General features: G+C 43.3%; 1 protein-coding gene across 1 annotated transcript; it reads right to left on the bottom strand.

The window, feature by feature from the left end:
- Positions 1-988: 988 nt before the first annotated feature.
- Positions 989-19,231, bottom strand: ZIM2 (zinc finger imprinted 2). Its single transcript, XM_082709554.1, has 7 exons — positions 18,956-19,231; positions 18,178-18,336; positions 15,283-15,775; positions 12,941-13,041; positions 9,842-9,968; positions 6,793-6,885; positions 989-4,370 (listed from the first exon to the last, which is right to left on the bottom strand). The coding sequence occupies exons 2-7, from the start codon at positions 18,244-18,246 to the stop codon at positions 3,397-3,399; spliced, it is 1,857 nt and encodes a 618-aa protein (XP_082565680.1). The 5' UTR covers positions 18,247-18,336; positions 18,956-19,231; the 3' UTR covers positions 989-3,396.
- Positions 19,232-19,613: the final 382 nt, after the last annotated feature.

Raw genomic sequence — 19,613 nt, 5'->3', positions numbered from 1 at the left:
TCTGGATTCAAATGAGCTAACTAAAAAGACATCTTAGCGGCAATCAGGGAATCTGATTATCGCCTGGGTAAAACCCTTTGAGGTGATTTGAAATTTTCCTTCTAAAGTAGATGTATTAAGAAGTATTTGGGTGGCTCAGTCAGTTAAGCATCTGCCTTCGGTTCAGGCCATGAGCCTGAGGTCCTGGGATGGAGCCCCACGTCAGGCTCCTTGCTTGGCAGAGAGCCTGCTTCTCCCTTTCTTTGCCTCTCTCCCTGGCTTGTACTCTCTCAATAAATAAAATCTTTAAAATAAATAAATAAATAAAGTACATGTATTAAAGGTTAAAAAACAGAGAAGAAATTTTCAAAAATGTAGTAAGTGAATCACAATCTGGGTAGGATGCAGATTTAGCAAAAATGGCAAAGGCATTAATGAAATGACTGAGATTGACAGGGGCCTAAGTAAATGGATGGTCCTGGGGAAAGAAGCAGATTTCACAAAATGGGAGGTAGAAAGTCATACAGGGTATTCCTGGAGGGGAAGGGAGAGGACTTAAGGAGGGTGTAGCAAGTTAGAAGCATTCAGAAAAGGATGGCATCTTGTTGAAAAGTCCCAGGAGCCAACCTGAAAGGGTTCCCAATGGCCAAAGCTGGAAGAATATGAACAATAAAATAAATAGTATTTAATTACAGCCCATAGAAAAAAATAAATATCCATTAATTCATACTGATATAAATAAATTACTGAATAAATAAATAGGGAGGGTAACTTACAGGAGAAATGTAATTACTAAATATAGAAAGAATGAGGGAAATAGAAATTCGCCAATACCACAGAGCCACAATGGGTGTAGACAAGATCCACCTGCAAGATGCTAAAATTTAATGAGTGAAAGATTGAGGAGAAGCTGGATACAGATGGCCCTCAACTTATAATGGTTCAATTTATGATATTTTGACTTTACAATGACTTTACAAAAGCAACAAGCATTCAGCAGAAACTATTTTTCAAATTTTAAATTTTTATCTTTCCCCCCAGCTAATGATACAGGGTACAATACTCCCTCATGATGATGGACAGAGGCAGCGAGTGGCAGCGAGCCCCAGCTCCCTGCCAGACTTGCAATCAAAGGATTAACAACCAACACACTTAGAACCCTCTGTACCCATACAGTCATTCTTTTTTCCACTTTCCGTACAGTATTTGATAAATTACATGAGATATTCAATACCATTATACAACAGGCTTTGTGTTAAATAATTTTGCCCAGCTGTAGGCAAGTATAAGTATTCTGAGCACTTTTAAGGTAGAAGATGTTAAGCTATGATGTTCAATAGCTGAGCCATATTAAATGCCCTTTCAGCTTACGATATTTTCAATTTACAACAGGTTTATTAGGATAAAGCCTCATTGTAAGGCAAGAAAGATCTGTACTTGCATAGTTTTTAAATCTCTCCTGTAAGATATTTATTAATTACAAGGAGAAATAAATAGTAACTTTAAAGAACAACCCCCCGGACAGCACTTTAGGTAAGACATCAAGACCAATCAACATCACCATCAGTAAGATGCACTGACATCCTGCTCCTCTGTAGGAGTGGTGGCAGGCGCAGAAACCAACCTACAGGGGCGCCTGGGTGGCTCAGTGGATTAAGCCTCTGCCTTCGGCTCAGGTCATGATCTCAGGGTCCTGGGATGGAGCCCCGCATCAGGCTCTCTCTGCTCAGCAGGGAGCCTGCTTCCCCCTCTGTCTCTGCCTGCCTCTCTGCCTACTTGTGATCTCGCTCTCTGTCAAATAAAATAAATAAAATCTTTAAAAAAAAAAACAAACCTACAGTGGGCTGAAGAGTAGACTCTTGTGGGAAGAGAGCCTGCCAATGAGGGCTATTTCATCTAGAATTTGGAAATGAAGAGAGGTTGTGTGGCTAACGCTTGTTTGGCTCATTAGGTTCTGACCAGTCATGTTTGCTTTTAATACCATGACTCTGGGCCACGGATCATAGATCAGCCTCAAAAAGGGCTGATAAGAAAAAGCAGGACAGTGAATAACAGCAGTAAGACTCACCTTACCAGGCAAGGAATCAGGTATTGGGGATCCTGGTCCATTTGTCTCTGCATTTGGCCACCAGTCAAGGCAGTGATGGGAGAGTTTTTAACAGTATAGCAATATGGTATTCAAGAGATTTCTATGCAATTCAGGCTCATACATTTAAACAGTGAAGTGTATTCTGCATAGAATTAGGACTTTAGGTGAAGTTGGCTGCGTTAATGATGCCACAGCCCAAGAAAATTCTCAAACAGGATTTTTTTTAAAGGAAGGAAAAAGGAGGCAAGAAACCCCAATCCCTCAAACCACCACAGAAAACTACCAAAAAATTCTCCTTGATTAGTAACCATTTCACAATGTACAAGAAGATTTACAAAAAAGTGTTTTGCAAAAATACACTTCCCTGAATTAGTCTCAAAAAGACATCCACCAATCTTAAATCTTGAGAGAAGTGGCTCTCATACCTCACCCTAAGAAAGCTTTCTGAACCTCTAATACTGTAGGTGTCCTGGTCCAATTTCCTGTGAAACAGTGCTGGGCCTCCTGCAGAGGAAGGTGCTGAAGGCAGTAGAGCACTGCACCGTTTCTTCAGAGAGCAAGTGGCAGGAATAAAGAAAACCAGGGTTGAACATCAAGATGTAAAATAAATATCTCATGAAATCTCAAAATAGAACAAAACCTGTGTTCAGTTCCTACTTCATCACTTACAACCTAGGTCAGATCAACAGGCAATTTGGGAGTTTCAAGTCTGTTTGCCTGTAAAAATTGAACATGCTCACTAGATACCTCATAGCATACCTTAAAACATCAAATAAAATAATATACATGACAATGTTTTGTAAATGATGTAGTACGATGTGAATACATTACCAATTACAACAGGCTTTGCAGATGAATCAGTATCAGGACACCATTAAAATCTTTCTAGCGTGCTCTGTGTTGACACATCCCATGTGGTGAAGATACTATATGTAAACACTTCTAGAAAAACTTGAGAACAGATTGTCTATCTGGAGTCCAACTGCCAGTCACAAATGTTTTGTTGGGGTGGTCAAGATCAAAGTTTCCCATTCCATGAATACCACCAAAGAAAGGCAAAATCTATTAACATCTTTCCTATGCAACAAAAATGTTCTTTATAAGGATTTTGACTACTGACACATGTGCTGAATCTTTTTTTGCCAAAATATTGTGCTATACCCTTGCAACCATTCGTCATTTCTCTTTATCACATCATGATGAGTTTTCAAGTTACTAAGTTGTGAGGGCTGGTGGAAGGTCTTCTCACATTCACAGCACTCAGAGGGACTCTCTCCACAATGGAGCCAAAGATGAAGATGTCGAGAATGTTCTCTGACTGGAGGTTTTCAGTAATAATGGCACTCCTCAGGTTTCATTTGAGAATGAAGTTGATAATGTTGAGTAAGGTATGAAGGTCGGCTGAAACACTTCCCGCACAGCTGACACTGGTAAGGTCTCTCTTGAGCATGAATTCGATAGTGTTGAATGAGATGTGAACTCCGACTGAAGGCTTTGCCACAGTCACAACACTGGCAGGCTCTCTCTCCAACATAGTCATGTTTCCTCTGATAGCGAATTAAGTACGTCTTAATGCGGGGCAACCCAGGTGGAAGGGCTTTTGCTGCCTCGTGGGCTTTGAGATGTTGAAAAAGATGCACATCCTGGATAAAGGCTCTGCCACACTGGAAACATTCATAGTAGTCTTCCTGGCTATGAATTCTTACACGGCCACAGATATCTGCATGCTTGGTGAAGGGCTTTCCACCTTCATCGTATCCAGAGGACTTCTCGCTGGAATGAGTCCTCTGATGTCTGGTGAGGTGTGGCATGAGGTAAAAGGCTTCTCCACATCGTTTACATTCAAATGGTTTCTTCCCAGTATGGATCTGTTCATGTCTCTCACGAGCTGTCTGAGTAAGAAAAGTTCTTTCACAAAATCCACATCTGTTCTCTTGGAGGAAAGACTCATCATCCACTGGCTGGGACCTGGTGCAAACTCCAGGAGTAGCACGTTCCTGGGGATCCTTTCCTGGAGGGCCTTCTGATTGTTTAGTAAGATCTGAGCTGCTCTCAGAATCATCACTGTCGTGGCTTCTTTCTTGAGTGGGGGACTTGGGCTCACCCATTGTTACAGGACTCAAAGGTTTCTCCTGGTTGACCTGGCATGAATCTGATGGGTCATCAGGAGAAGGCTCTCCTACAGAGACACTGCAGAAGTTTCCTCCCATCTGATCCTCCATTCCTGCCCCTGAGGATGACTTTTCCATAGGCAGACTTTGCTCTGGAGTTAAATCTTTGGTTTTAGGTCTTTCCTCCCCATCTAAAAGAAATTTAAAAGTTCCTCTATTCTTTCCTCATAGAGACACACCATTATAGTAGAAACATAGAAAGGGACCAAAAATAACAGGACAGATATTATGCATATTGAGAGGGGTTTAAATGTTTTGCTAAAAGTTTGAATTTTCTTTGGAGAGTGGTACTATCAAAAGTTTGTGCTTTACAAAGGCAACTCTGGGAAAGAAACTGACAAGAGACAAGGATGAACACAATAGTTGCATCCGGGCAGATAGCCGGCTGGGTGAGTGAAGTACAGACGAAACAGCAGAGCCAGAATAGAGACTAGGAACTCATCAGGGAAGGGATAACTGGACCATTACAATGGAATAGATCTTTTAGGAAATGGTCTTTGGAGACAAGACACAAGCATGGAAGACTAAGAGACAGCTGTTCTGCCCATTCTCTGCACCGAGACTACCTCCAAGCTGTACTCCACAATCACAGCACCAGCTTCCATCAGCTTCAGCTCGCACTAGCAGGTTCCCAACTGGTTTCTCGGCTGGTCTTCCTAAAGCCCACTTTCCATCGAACAGCCAGAGGGATCTTTCTAGAACATGCTGCCCAGTGGAACGCCCCACAGTGAGGTAAATGATGTATATTTTTGCTGTCTGATACATAGCCACTGGCCACATGAGGTAATGAGCACTTGAAATGTAGCTGGTGTGACAGAATTTAAATTTATGCAATTATAATTATGTAAATTCAACTCTGTATGCCTAGTGGCTGCCATATCAGACAGCACAGTTCTAAGGAGTCAATAATACTACCTCATTCCCTGGCTCAACACCTCTAACGCCTTTTTCACATCTCACTTGTAATGAATCCGCATTCTTTAACATACTCTTACGTGAGCTGGCCTATGTCCATCTTCTCAACATTATCTCCCATCCCCCACCACTTTCTCAGACCACATCGCTTTTCTTCCTTTTTCTGGAACCCCAAGCTCATTCCAAACTTGCAGCCTTTGTATTTGTTATTCCTCCTGCCTGCAACACCCTTCCTCAAGATTTCTATGTGGTTCTTCCTCCGTCTGACTACCTACCTTAAGTGGCCTCCCATTTGTCGCTGTCTGCTTTACACTCACACTCTATTATTTGTGTATGTCTGACTTGTTCATTACTGTAGCCACAGAACCTAGTACAGGTCTGACCCACTACAAAGGTTCAATAAATATCTGTGGAATGACTGAAGGAGTCAAAGAGTCAATGTAAAGAAGGTATTAAAGACAATGCCGAGGCAAGTAGGGTCCCCTTGGCAGGTCCTTGAATTTTGCTTGGACATCTGCTTCTTTGTCTACACAGGAGAAGGCAGGGAAAACTGTACTGATTAGCACTAGACTGGCCACAGCTACGGGTTCAGGAATGGGCTATGACCCAAACTGAAAAACGAAGAGAGGTGTGTCAAGGGCTTCTGAGAAGAAGTGCCCTCGCTCCTAAGAATACTTTTTGGACAAGCCTACTCACTTGCTCTCGCCCGCTCTCTCGTCCACCCCATCCTAGCCTTTGGCCTTATTGGCAGAGTGAAAAAAAATGAAAGTAGGCCCTTGATAACATCACTGAGCCCCTAAATCCAGCCATCCCTGAAGTCCAGGTGAGCAACATTATAAGCTAATACAATCCGCCTATGGCTTATACAGTTTGGGTATGCTTTTATGTTAACAGGGGCTGAAGGGCAACGATAATCCTGGCTGATCTCCAAAGCAGAGGAGAAGATTTCATAAAGATGGCCAATGTTATCATATTGTAGCCATAGAGTTTGGAGAATTTAAGTCTAAAATGTTCTTATCCTTGAGCCATGAGGATATTGGTAGGGACTTTTGGGGGGCTGTAGAACTGAGTGTGAGAGAAGGAGAGGGAAAGATGGAGCGAGATACAGTGAGACCCTGTGTGTGTGTGTGTTGGCAGAGGTAGGGGAATGAATCCAGATTATGGGGGTTAAAGAGGGAAGGGAAAGGGAGCCTTTGGGTGCCAACAAATCTGGAAAACTGCCATGAGGGAAAATGTAGGCAAGTGGAAAGAAAAGTGGTATCATGCCAAGGTTTCTTCTTGTCTCAGTTAAAGAGGAAAGACCAAGGCTTTCTAGCTGCAAAGGGAAAGGCACAGATAAGTACAGAGGTTGGAACACTAGAGGAAAGGGAAACAGGCCTCCCTGGCACTAGGCAAGAGAGTCACTCCGAAGGGAAAGAGCAGATAAAAGAGGAACTAAGTACACACTAGGTGGTGAAGGCTTGTGAGACCTGAGGTGAAAGCGCCTACCAGCACCTACCACCTCTCTCTCCCTGGCCTGAGAGGACTCTGAGGGATGCTTTCTGACCAACAGCTCCCAGCCACCATCCCAGCTGACTGGGGGTGGGGGGTTATCTTCCCACAATTCCGGTCTCCATGGGCTTCCCCCTTGTTACTCACCTTGACACAGCTCTGTATTGCTGTCTTCTTTCCTCACACGTGACTCTTCTTCTTCCAGCTGTGAAATAATGTCGGGTTTAGAGAACTGGTACCCTGTTGAAGAAGGAGACTCATAACTAGGCGGTTCTGCCTTGTACCTGCAGCAACTTCCAGCCTAGGCACCAAAGACTCAGAGATAATAAGGAAGATGCAGATTCACACAAAAGAAAAGTGAATTCTGTTTCTAATGATTTTGGCCCAAATGGAGACATTTTTTGTTGTTACAAGTTCAGACACAGGAAGGAAGGCCTTGATGTCTAGTACATAGAAGTGAGGTCGCCAAATACCCTGCAATGCCCGGGACATTCTTCCACAGCAAGAAATGATCTGGGCAAATATCAACTGTGCCAAGGCCGAAAAACTATGTTCAGGAGTAAATACTGAAAAGGGGGCTTGAGGACGGTGTGCTGGGCTCTCTACTTCAGTTTGGGGGACCTGATATCGCAGCTGTTCAGAAAGTTCTTTTCCTGGGGCACCGGGTGGCTAAGGCAGTTCAGCAGCTGCCTTCAGCTGCTGGTCATAATCCAGGGTCCTGGGATCAAGACCCACATCAGGCCCCCTGCTCAGCAGGGAGTCTGCTTCTCCCTCTCCCTCTGATCCCCCCGCTTGTGCACTCTCTCTAAAATAAATAAATCTTTTTTTTAAAAAAAAGTTCTTTTCCTCCTGATACCTTCATTCCCTTCGTCTTAAAATGCTCCTTCTCCCTCCCCCAGTCCTGTGTTTCCCAAACTTCAGTCATTTGCAGGCCACCTGCTGTGGTCTAAATGTTTGCATTTCCCCAAAATTCCTATGTTGAAGTCCTAATGCCCACTGTGATGTTATTAGAAGGTGGGCTCTTTTGAAATGTGCTTAGGTCATGAGGATGGAGCCTTCATGGATGGGATTAATGCCCTTATTTAAAGAGGGGGTGGGGGGTGGGAGGTTGGGGAAACCCGGTGGTGGGTATTAGAGAGGGCACGGATTGCATGGAGCACTGGGTGTGGTGCCAAAACAATGAATACTGTTACGCTGAAATAAATTAAAAAAAAAAAAAAAAAGGCTTCAGAGAGAATACCTAGCCCTTTCCACCCAGTGAGGAAGGAATAGGAAGCCTAGGACCCAGAAGACAGGCTTATCTGACTGTGCTGGAACCCTGATCTTTGACTTCCAGACTCTAGAACTATGAGAAATAAATGGTTGTTGTTTAGAAACTACCCATTCTGGGATGTTATAAAGACCAAATGAACTAAGACACTACCTCATTATTTCCTTATTTATTGTCTGTCTCACCCCATTAAAATTAGTAACATCCATGAAAACAGGAAACTTCATCAATTGTATAACACCAATGCCTGCCATACTGACAATTTCAATGATAAATTTATTAATGACCTTCACATTCTGGCCCTATCTATGTGCCACTTGTAGTAACATTTAGCATTTAATACTCTTCTTTAGATCATTTCTTTTTAACTTGAATATACATATTTAAATGGAAGCTTTATATGAACCTTAAAAACAGAAACCACAGTCATTTGAAAAAAAAAAAAAAAAACCCTGAAGATAATACAGCAACAGATCCAACCGAAATTAATGTTACTGAGTGCTGCCTCGTTTTGGTTGCCTGGCTAAGGCTCAGGGGCTGCGGTCTGCTCTCTCTTTACTAAAATGGAAGGCCAACAAGAGGTATTACCTAAAATAACCTTCTCTACAGTCCACTGTACTCATTCCACACTTGGGAAGACAATGTCCTGGGTGACACTATGAAATGTAAAATCATATTTTATATATGTAAAATCTCTGCTAACCCAAAACCTGCAGTGATACAAGAAGCCAAGACCTCTCAAGAAGACAAAATGGCTTCAGGTGACTGCATGAGGACTAAAAGGGTAAAACTGACTTATTCCCTCTATTTTAAGTCACAAATGTGGTGAGAGAAGAGTTATATTGGGAAAGACACTCCTCTGGCCTTCTTTGTGAACAACAGAAGTCGCAGTTCAAATAACACACTCTTCTTTTTAATATTTATTTATTTGAGAGAGGGAGAGGGAGAGAGAGGGCACATGCAAGAGTGGAAGGGGCAGAGGAAGAAAGAGAGAGAATATCAAATGAACTCTGCTGAGCACAGAGCCCAATGTGGGACTTGATCCCAGAACCCTGAGATCATGAGCTGAGCCAAAACCAAGAGTTGGATCCTTAACCGACTGTACCACTCAGGCACCCCTCAAATTATACACTCTTGTGCCTGGTGTGAGATAAGGCATTTCCATCTCCCATATATGTCTGTGACTTCACAAGGACAAGAGCACCAGCTTACTGCCTTTGGAATGGTATTTGGTTTGACTGTGTGTTTCAGGAGACCTTGGGCTCCCCAAAAAGCCACTGAAATGAAGATCCTGGCACTGATACTAAAAACATTTAGCTTGTGGGAGTTAATATTATAACTTGCCTCTGAACATAAAGAGAGACCGGCATTCCCTGACTCTTAAACTTTAAGTCTAGTAAAAGCTTTTGGAGCTCCTGAAATTTTCATCAATTCCTTCATACATTCAAAAAACATCACTGGGAGCCTTCTACTGTGCAAAGACCTGATGAAGCCCACCCCCAGTACAACCAATGAATTTAAGGGAGCAGATTCTGGAGCTGAAAAACTAAGGGTCCAATCTCAACCTGCCACTTTGTAGCCATGTGGCTTTAGATAACTTTCCCATGACTCTGTTTCCTCAACTGTAAAATGGCAATAATAACAATAACAGGAAATATACTTCTCCCTCACAGGACCAGTGCAAGGATTAAAGGAATTAAGACATGTACAATGCTTAGATGAATGTCTGACACATGTAAGTACTCAATGTTAGCCCTATTATGCGTAAGAGTGAACTCGATACTAAAATATTGTCTTTGAACTGAGTTGAGATTCACCGACATGGTGAACCACTATTACTGATGTTCCTGAGGTGAGGACACAGAAGAGTAGAGAACCACTGCGCTAGCGGGCAGAAGCCAAGTTCCAGGGAGAAGGTAGCCTTACCTAAGGAGACCAGGTTCCTGTAATTCTCCAGCATCACCTCCCGGTAGAGGTTCCTCTGAGCAGCACTAAGGTAGGTTAATTCCTCTGGACTGAAGTCCACAACCACATCCTGGAAAGTCACCAACTCCTAAAATACCAGAAATACCTCCAAATGATCAAAATACAGAAATTATCTCAAGGAGGGGGAAGGAGCCTCCTGAGAAATTATCTCAAGGAAGGAGATGAGAGAGGACTGAACATAAAGCATTCATACTGACAGAAAACTTCTCTCCCGGCCCAAAGATTTTATTTAGTTGAGAGAGAGAGAGAATGAGAGAGCACAAACTGGAAAGAAGGAGAAGCAGGCTCCCTGCTGAGCAGGGAGCCAGATGTGGGGCTTGATCCTAGAACCCTGGGATCATCACCTGAGTAGAAGGCAGATGCTTAACCAACTAAGCCGCCCAGGTTCCCCTGGCAGAAAGCTTCTAATACAGTGGTCTAATCCAGAGGATACAGGGACCTAGTAATGTACCTTTCTTTGTCTTGTAGTATGAAAGAAGGGGGAATATTTCTGAGATAGTTCTTGCTGCTAATTACTACAAATTTGGATTGGAGGCAAAGATCCTCTTAAGAGATCCCTGGGTGGCTCATTTGGTTAATTGTCTGTCTTTGGCTCAGGTTGTGATTCCAGGGTCCTGGGATTGAGACATGCACTGGGCCCTTGCTCAGCAGGGAGTCTGCTTCTCCCTCTCCCTGCTGCTCCCCTTGCTTATGCACTCACTCTCTCTCCCTCTCTCTCTGACAGATAAATAAAATCTTTTTTTAAAAAAAGATCCTTTTAGGGGCACCTGGGTGGCTCAGTGGGTTAAGCCTCTGCCTTCGGCTCAGGTCATAATCTCAGGGTCTTGGGATCGAGCTCTGCATCAGGCTCTCTGCTCAGCAGGGAGCCTGCACTCCTCTCTCTCTCTCTGCCTGCTTCTCTGCCTACTTCTGATCTCTCTCTTTGTGTCAAATAAATAAATAAAATCTTTTTTTAAAAAGATCCTTTTAAGCCACTTTATAAAGAAATAATGAACGTACATAATTAAAACATGAGCAGTATACCTCAGTCTTGGGAATCAAGAGTTAGGTTTTAAATCCTACTCTGGTTCTTACAATCTTTGTGAATGTGGGTAGGTTAAGCCTCAGTGACTCATCTGTAAAACCCAAAAAGTTCATAAAGAGATTTTCAATCTTATAAATAAACAGAGAAATGCAAATCAAAATGACAAAGTACCATTTATACTCATTCAACTGACAAAAAGTAGTAAGTCTGGCAATACCAAACGTTGTCTAGAATGTGGACCCATGAGACCTCTTATTAGATACTAGGGGAAATGTAAATTGATAAACCACTTTGGACTCAGAAATTATATTTGTCATGTGTACTTGGGGATATATGTGTGTATATATATATATATATATCTTGGCCATCGAGAGACAGAAAAAAAGCACACACAAATGCGTGAGGCAGGGGGAGGGACAGAGAGACCGGGTGAGAAAGAGAATCTTGTGGAGGCTGATACAGGCCTTGATCTCATGACTCCCAAGATCATGACCTGAGCTAAAATCAAGAGTTACAATTAACCAACTATGCCACCCAGGGGCCCCCTGACATTTATATTCTTAACAGCGCTGTTTCTAACACCCAAAACCTATAAACAATCCAAATATCTGTTTAGAGTAGAAGAGATAAACATATTACAGTATGGTGACAAAATGGAATATTCCAGCAATACAAACCAATTAGACACAGTTAAAACAATTGATAACTTAAGGTTGAATCAAGCAACTAATTAATTAATTAAAAACTTATTTATTTATCTGAGAGACAGAGTGTGCACAGGCACGTACGTGCACATGCGCCTGGTGGGGGAGGGGCAGAGAGAAACCTAAGCGGACTCTACACTGAGTGTGGAGCCCAACACAGGACTCAGTCCCACAAACCCCACATCATGACCCGAGCTGAAACCAAGAGCCAGACATTCAACCGACTAGGCCACCCAGGTATCCCTAAGGTTGAATTTTAAAAGTAGATGTTAGAGGACTACAAAAGAATATGATACACGTTTTATTAATATACATCTTTTTTGTTTTCAGGGAAACATTATGCATCTATGAGCAATGTTTTTCAGGAAAACATTATGCATCTATGAACAACTGATTTAAACTAGAAGTCGTACACTGGCTGCCAAGTGTACAGAGGAGGTCATGTGGCTCTTATTATGAGTTTTTTTATTATTTAAAATTCACATTAACTGCCAACACCAAGAAAATTTATAGATTTAATATTATTAACTGGAGTTTTAAAATCAGAAATCGGGCTCCATGCTCAGCATGGAGTCTGCTCAAGAATCTCTCTCCCTCTCTCTCTGCCCTTCCCCCACCAAAGTAAATAAATACATCTTTAAAGAAATGACTTAACAAGAACATTCAGGAGAACATTTGTGAAAAAAATAAAACTGCAGAGTAGTATCATGTCCTTGTAAGAGCTGCCATTTATTTTACATGTAAAAAGGAGCACAACAGTGCAAACCACATAAAAGTTGTTCTGAATGAGTCCACACGGCATAAAATGGAATACTAAAAAAAAATTTAATTCAAGAGATAGAAAAAGCAGGAAAATGTTAAATGGGTAGTATGTGGGATGGTGATAAGTCCAACAGAGAAAAATAAAGCAGAGAAAGGGGATATAAGGAGTCAGAAAAAAATTTTTTTAAGATTTTATTTATTTGAGAGAGACAGTGCACTCATAACCAGGGGAGAAGCAGAGAGAAAAGGACAAGCAGACTTTGCACTGAACATGGAGCCTGAGATGGGGCTCAATCCCATGACCCTTAGATCACGACCTGAGTCGAAACTAAGAGTCAGTAGGTAGCTCAACCGACTAAGCCACCCAGGCACCCTGAGTCAGAAAAAAAAAATTTAAATAGGATAACCAGGGAAAGGCTAAGTTAGGTGATATTTATATAAAGATTTAAAGGAAATGAGAATGTGATTTAATTCTATAGGGAAGGTCTAGAAATCAGGAAGGTGAGATCCCCATATTGGAGAACCACATCAGAAGAAAGTTTCACTCACCTGGGATCCAGCAGATGAGAGACTGTCAGACATCTCCGTGTCCTTTTGGTGTTCTTTGGTGTTCCTCTCTTCTGCGAGGACAAAGTCCTGAGGAGAGAAACCTAGAAGAGAGAAGGAATGACCATGGAACTGATTCCAGTCTGACAGCACCCACAGACACAGAGAGTGGCTTGCCACCTCGTACCACACTTCCTGCCATGGAAGACAGCAGCAGTCCTGGACTTCCTGTAAGAGAAAAACCACAGACATCTTTTCTCCCGTCAGTACAGCAAGTTCCAAAGAAGAGCTCTGGGCATTTCCCAACTTTAAACCTTTCAATGACTCCCCACTGCCTTCCAAAAAAGGGGGAAATTCCTTCTCTTTCAGTGGTTTCCAGCCTCACTGTCCACTCATAACCACCAGGGAGCTTAAGTTTCTCAGCTATAAAATGGAAAGAATACCAAACTTCTAAGGGATCTTGTAAGGATTAAACATTACATATATAAAGTGCACAAGCATTTTAAAAAGTGTCAACTCTTAGAAGTTTTCCTACATCTTTTTCATTCACTGGTCTAGAAGACGGCCACCATATTCCCTACAGAAACCGGAACCTTGAAGGCCCCCCACCTGTAGTCTTTTCCCAAGTACACCCTTTATTCATCTATTGTTTCTTTCTCATATTCTAGGGAGCTCTCTTTCCTTTCCCCCGAATTCCAGCTCCATCAATAGCTCTGGGCCTTTGACCGAGTTTTTAACCTATGGGACAACACAACACCCTCCATGCCCACCTGAGACAGTTTAACACCGTGATTAACATACAGATGCTGGAGCCCCTGCCCAGTTCTGAATCCTGATGAATTGTTACTCAGCCTCTGTGTCATCTATAGAATAAGGGTAACAACTATTTCAAGAGCTATTAAGAGAACTAAATAAATTGGTAAATACAAAACACCTAGAATATAGCACACTGAAAGTATTCAACATGCAGTTAAGCATCTGCCTTCAGCTCAGGTCACGATCCCAGAGTCCTGGGACTGAGTCCTGCATCGGACTCCTCGCTCAGTGGGGAGCCTGCTTCTCCCTCTCCCTCTGCCTGCTGTTCCCCCTGTTTGTCCTATCAAATTAATAAACAAAATATTTTTAAAAAGTATTCAACATGTTCACTACTATCATCTTCAAATTCCTTTTAAGAAGTGCAGGTACACATATTTGGATTAATCATAATCCTTGATTCATGGTATTAGTACTTAACCATGCATGACCCTGTTTACTTTAAATTTACTCATTTACAGGTTTAAGTATAATTAATGCCTATGAATTCGCTACCCAACCCCCAATCTAGAACATTCTCAATAACTTGTATCTACCTATGTGCTTTTTCCTGTCCACCCTCAGTCTTCTCTCCAGAGGCAACAGTGGTTTTATATTCATATTTTTGTTCCCTTGTCTGTCTCTCTATATAAAATACCCCTAAACAATGTTTTGTTTTTAGTATCACTTTTATTCAAAGGACTATGAGGAGTAAATGAATTTCTTCTTTCATTATTAAAATACCCTTAGTTCTAACCTAATAACTTGAGTCTCCAAGAAACCAAATTTTGGTAAAGGTTAAACTTCCAGGCCTCTTATCTCCCACACTTTATACCCTCGTTTTTATGGCTGTGTGTGTTGTTTTGTTTTGTGTTGATACTAAAATTTAGATGAGATAAGAAACGGAGCAGGGAGGAACAAAGCTGGAGAGAAAGGATACTTTCAGAGAAATAGTAAATATTACAAGCAAAAGCCAAACCCAAAATCTCTTCCATCTCATATGAGGCAGATTAGACTGGATTATAAAATTCATTCTTGAAGCACCTGGGTGGCTCAGTTGTTAAGCACCTGCCTTTGGCTCAGGTCATGATCCCAGGGTCCTGGGATTGAGCCCTACGTCAGGTTCTTTGCAGGAAGCTTGCTTTCCCTCTCACACTCGCCCTGCTTATGTTCCTGTTCTCACTGTCTCTCTCTGTCAAATACATTAAATCTTTAAAAAAAAAATTTATTCTTAGGGCGTCTGGGTGGCCCAGTGGGCTAAAGCCTCTGCCTTCTGCTCATGTCATGATCCCAGGATCCTGGGATCGAGCCCTGAGTTGGGCTCTCTGCTCAGCAGGGAGCCTGCTTCCTACTCTCTCTCTGCCTGCCTCTCTGCCTACTTGTGATCTCTGCCTGTCAAATAAATTAAATAAAATCTTAAAAAAAATTTTTTTAATTCATTCTTTCATTTATCCACTTGAAAAATTTTTTATTCATCTCCTATAGCATGCCAGGCATACAGAAGATGTTCAATAAATAAACAGAAATTGCTAGTTGCTTCCTTTCTTTCTCACCTTTCTCCCCACATGCTTGGATCAAACTGGCCACCAGGCTTCCTGCCTCCTTGCTGTTCTTGGGCTTTTTGGACCTCACCCAGCTCTGGACTTCCTCTGGTAGCGTGTTCAGAAACTGCTCCAGCACCAGCTGCTCCATCATCTGCTCCTTGGTGTGGGTCTCTGGCTGCAGCCATTGCCGGCAGAGCTCCTGGATTTGGCTCACAGCTTGGTGAGGCCCCATCACTGAAAGATATTGAAAATCCCTAAACTTCTGATGAGAAACTTTCAGAACCCCTGGATTTCTTATGGGGATGGTTTCTGGATTCTCTTCTTGATCATGTAGACGGAAGAGCTGAGTATTCTTCAAGATATCCAAAACGTCTGTCATGTGCAGCATCTTTACAGCTTCAGGACAAAGGTACTCGAAAAGGCAGGCTGCTCCAGAACACACTTTGTGGAAGATGATGGGCAGAGCTGTATCATATGAAAAGAAGATACGGAAACCCAGGACCTGCAGAAATTATGTAGAGAGACTTATAAACAGCCTGCACAGTTAGACCTGGACAATGGGGTGGAGGTGATTTGGAGCAAAAGGAATTACTTCATTTCACATAACTGCCTAAATACAGACTCATAGAAATTTGCACATCTCCAGATAAGATGCTACTTCAGCCCCATCCCAGATCTGGAAAATGCACAGCACAGGCTTGAAGTATTTCAGAAATGGCATTGTAGGGGAAAGAGACTTGAACTCCAAACACAATGAACTGAATTAATTTGATGAACCACAGAAGAATTTCACCTCAAAAAACAAATGAGTTAAAATGATTTTAAATTACACAGAATAAAGAGTCTTTTGTAACACATACATCCTACAAAGTACTGCATTCATATGCAAAATATTTAAAGAACTCATACAAATCAGTAAGGAAAAGGGAGATAAAATAAGAGCAAAAAAGTTGGGGCGCCTGGGTGGCTCAGTCATTAGGCGTCTGCCTTTGGCTCAGGTCGTGGTCCTGGGATCCTGGGATCAAGCCCCTCATTGGGTTCCCTGCTCCGCGGGAGGCCAGCTTCTCCCTCTCCCACTCCCCCTGCTTGTGTTCCCTCTCTTGCTGTCTCTCTCTCTGTGTCTAATAAATAAATAAAAATCTTAAAAAAAAAGGCGCAATAAAGTTAAAAGATTTGAACAGGTATTGCACAAAACAGAGCTAAATGGCCAATAGACATGAAATGGGGCTCAACTGCATTAGTTATCAGAGAAATAGGAATTAAAACAATAATGAGCTATCACTACACATCCTCCAGAACATTCTAATTGAAAAGAATCAGACAATAGTAAGTGTTTGAGAGGAGAAAGAACCATGGTAGAATAGTACATTCATACAAGGCTTCCACTAATTTCCTCTTCCAGCCTCAATATAGATCACACAGCCACCTTGCAAGTGAGTAGGGCCAGCTTCATGGGCATGCAGCTGGGGCAGTCATACCAGGCTCCATGCTCAGAAGGGCCTCAAGCTTAGTCTAAAGCTCTGCTTGCTATCTTGAGATTTTTCATATTTTAAAGAAGGACCTCATATTTCATTTTGCATTAGGCCCAGCAAATTATGTAACCAGTCTGCCCAGCAAGAATATTATCTTTCCTCAAAACCTGCTGCCAATTAAACCGATGAAAAAGATATTTTTATTCTTTAACTTTGCATTTCCTTAAATTAACAATAAAGCTTACTGTATTTCTTCAGACGCACTGGCCCTTTATAAATTACACCTATCCTTGCCTTCTTTCCAGTAGGGTGTTTCTGCCGCTGATTGGTAAAGACTGTATATAAAGGAAGGATATTCCTTGTCCTACTTGATTTAAAAAAAATTCTAGCCATGCCACACCTAGTCTTTGGTCTTCAGAGAATTTTAATATTTGAACGTGCAATGTATCACTATCCATTCAGAAATAAGTTAAATATGCAATCACATTTTATTACTGCTTTACCTAAACACTTCACTTCGTCCTGGGTCGGGAGATTTACGGTGGAAGGAGGAAGTAGGGACTGAAGGGGACAGGTGGAAGAGTGGTGGCGAGGCAAGAGAAACGGAGCAGAACAAGGTAAGGCACAGAGCTGGGCCGAGCTGGAGGGGGAATGGGGCAAGATGAAGAACAGCAGACAGGAGGGGCTGGGCTGGGCAATGGGGAGCGTGACCGGGGCAGGGAAGAGACACTGACAGCGCAGGCGGACCTGGGGACGTCGGGAGCTCCAAGAGCGGAGAGCCAGGAGCAGTCCAGAGCGACAGAGGCCCAGGGGCCGGGCTGGGAAGAAGAAAGTCGGTGTAGGGGCCTTGGTGGGTGTGGCCCAGGGCCGGGAGGGGCGGGGCTGAAGCTCAAGGCCGGACTCCGGATAAGGGTGAAGTAAGAGACGAGGGTCTTGGGGCCGAAGCCTAGGGTCGGCAGGGGTGGGGCTTAGGCTGGAGACGGGGTCTGGGGCGGGGCCTGGCTTGGCGGCGGGGCCGAGGCCGGTGGTCCAGGGAGGACGTTGGCCTGAAGGCTGGGAGGACAGCCAACCGAGGAGGCCAAGAAACTGAGGCGCAGACAGGCGCGCCGAGGGCGGGGGAGGCCACTCCCGCACTGGTGTTCCTCAGCTCCCGGGTCTCCACAGACCCCACGTCCGACGTGGGCCCCTTCCTTACAAAGGTCACTACGTCCCGTAGTCTCTTCGCGCGGAGGCACCTCCCAACCCCCACCCAGCCTCGACCGCGCCGGCATAGCCCCTCAAGGACGCCCACGCCGCCTCCCTGGGCTCCTCACGCCCTCAAGTGTGCCTGCCCCTCGCCCTCGTGTCTCCTCCGACCACGTTCGGCCCTGGAATGCCCGCGCCCCCCCCCCCCCGTGCTCGCCCCCACACCCGCGCGCGCGCCTGCGCTCACCTCGCCCACGGGGCGCCTCGCCTGACTGAACAGCTCGTGCTGGGACTTCACGCCCAAGCCGCGGCGCATGCGTCCTGCCGCGCCTCTGCGCGTGCGCTCTGCCGGGCTGTGGGAGCGGGCGTGTTAAAATCCCGGCCGCTGGTCGCTGGACGGCCGTGGCTGGACAGGGAGGAGCAGAAAGGGAAGAAGGCCCTGGCGCCGGCGTGGCCTTCCTCCCTGAGATGCTCTTATTCGCTGTTGGAAGAGTTAATACACGGTTTACATATTGTTAAGTAAATAGTGTGCGTTGAAAAGTCTTCCTCCCGCAGTGTGGGCACCACCACCAATTTTTTATGTCCATGAACTACACGGTAACCACAGCAATTAGTTTGTGTCCTTCCACGGGTTCTTCATGTGTGTATCTGCATATATCCATGAGTAGTATACACACACGTGTGCAGAGTGTACACACATGATATATTTTATACACCTATGTTCTCACACCTGTTTACATACCTCCAGAATAAATGAATCGTTTAAGACATAAAATTAATATTTTCATAAATACATATTAAATATAATATAAACATATGAAATATGTGTAATGGAAATATATAATTCTGTAATTATGCATTGTTATAATACATAAGTTCACTATTGGACATAATTATATATTTGTATAAATGTAAGATGTAAGTTTAGGCCTGTGTGAATATTTGTATTCACATGTCCTCCCATTTTTAGACAAAAGGTGGCACACTTTACACACTGTTCCATGTTCTGGTTTCTTTTTACTTACTTGCATACCTTGGAGAGCTTTCCATAACACTATAGGGAGAGTTTCCTCAGTTTTTGAACAGCTGTTTGGATGATCTTCTATGGCGCTGACCTCACTTATTTAATCAGTTCCTGACTGCAGGGGGCTGAATTGTGTCCAGTCCTTTTTCACTGAGCGCATACCCTTGACCATCAACAATTGTGCTGGCATGTAAATCTATAGGTGAGATAAATCCCCTGACAAAGAATTGCTGAAGAAAAACACATATTGTAAGGGCCTATTTAGCTAGTGACTCCATCTTGGTTAAAAGCCATTTTGTTGTTTGTGCAGTAAAACTTAAACTGATCCTGTCCCCCCCCCCCCATCCCTCCAGAGAAACTTACTTAGAAGCAAGTCTGGGAAACCAGTAAAATATGGTCAGCCAGTTCCTGATGACAGAGCCCAGAATACAAGGATGAGTCAGGCCAGGTGGAGACATCCAATCAGTAAAAGTACACATACTGTCTCCCTAACCACCAAAAAATGTAAACTCCGCCCTTTGGGCGCCAAACTTGAGGGCCAATTCTGACCAGAGTAATAGGTTAGTTCAAACAGCTACTATAAGGTAAACTGTAATTCAATTGGCCACCTGCATGTGACCTAACATGACTATACAATGTTACAATCTCATTGGCCACCT

Source organism: Mustela nivalis, assembly GCF_964662115.1.
Source record: "Mustela nivalis genome assembly, chromosome: 18".
In the NCBI taxonomy this organism is placed as follows: Eukaryota; Metazoa; Chordata; class Mammalia; order Carnivora; family Mustelidae; genus Mustela; species Mustela nivalis.
The sequence above is the reverse complement of the archived record's forward strand: the minus strand, read 5'-3'. Positions and strand labels throughout refer to the sequence as shown.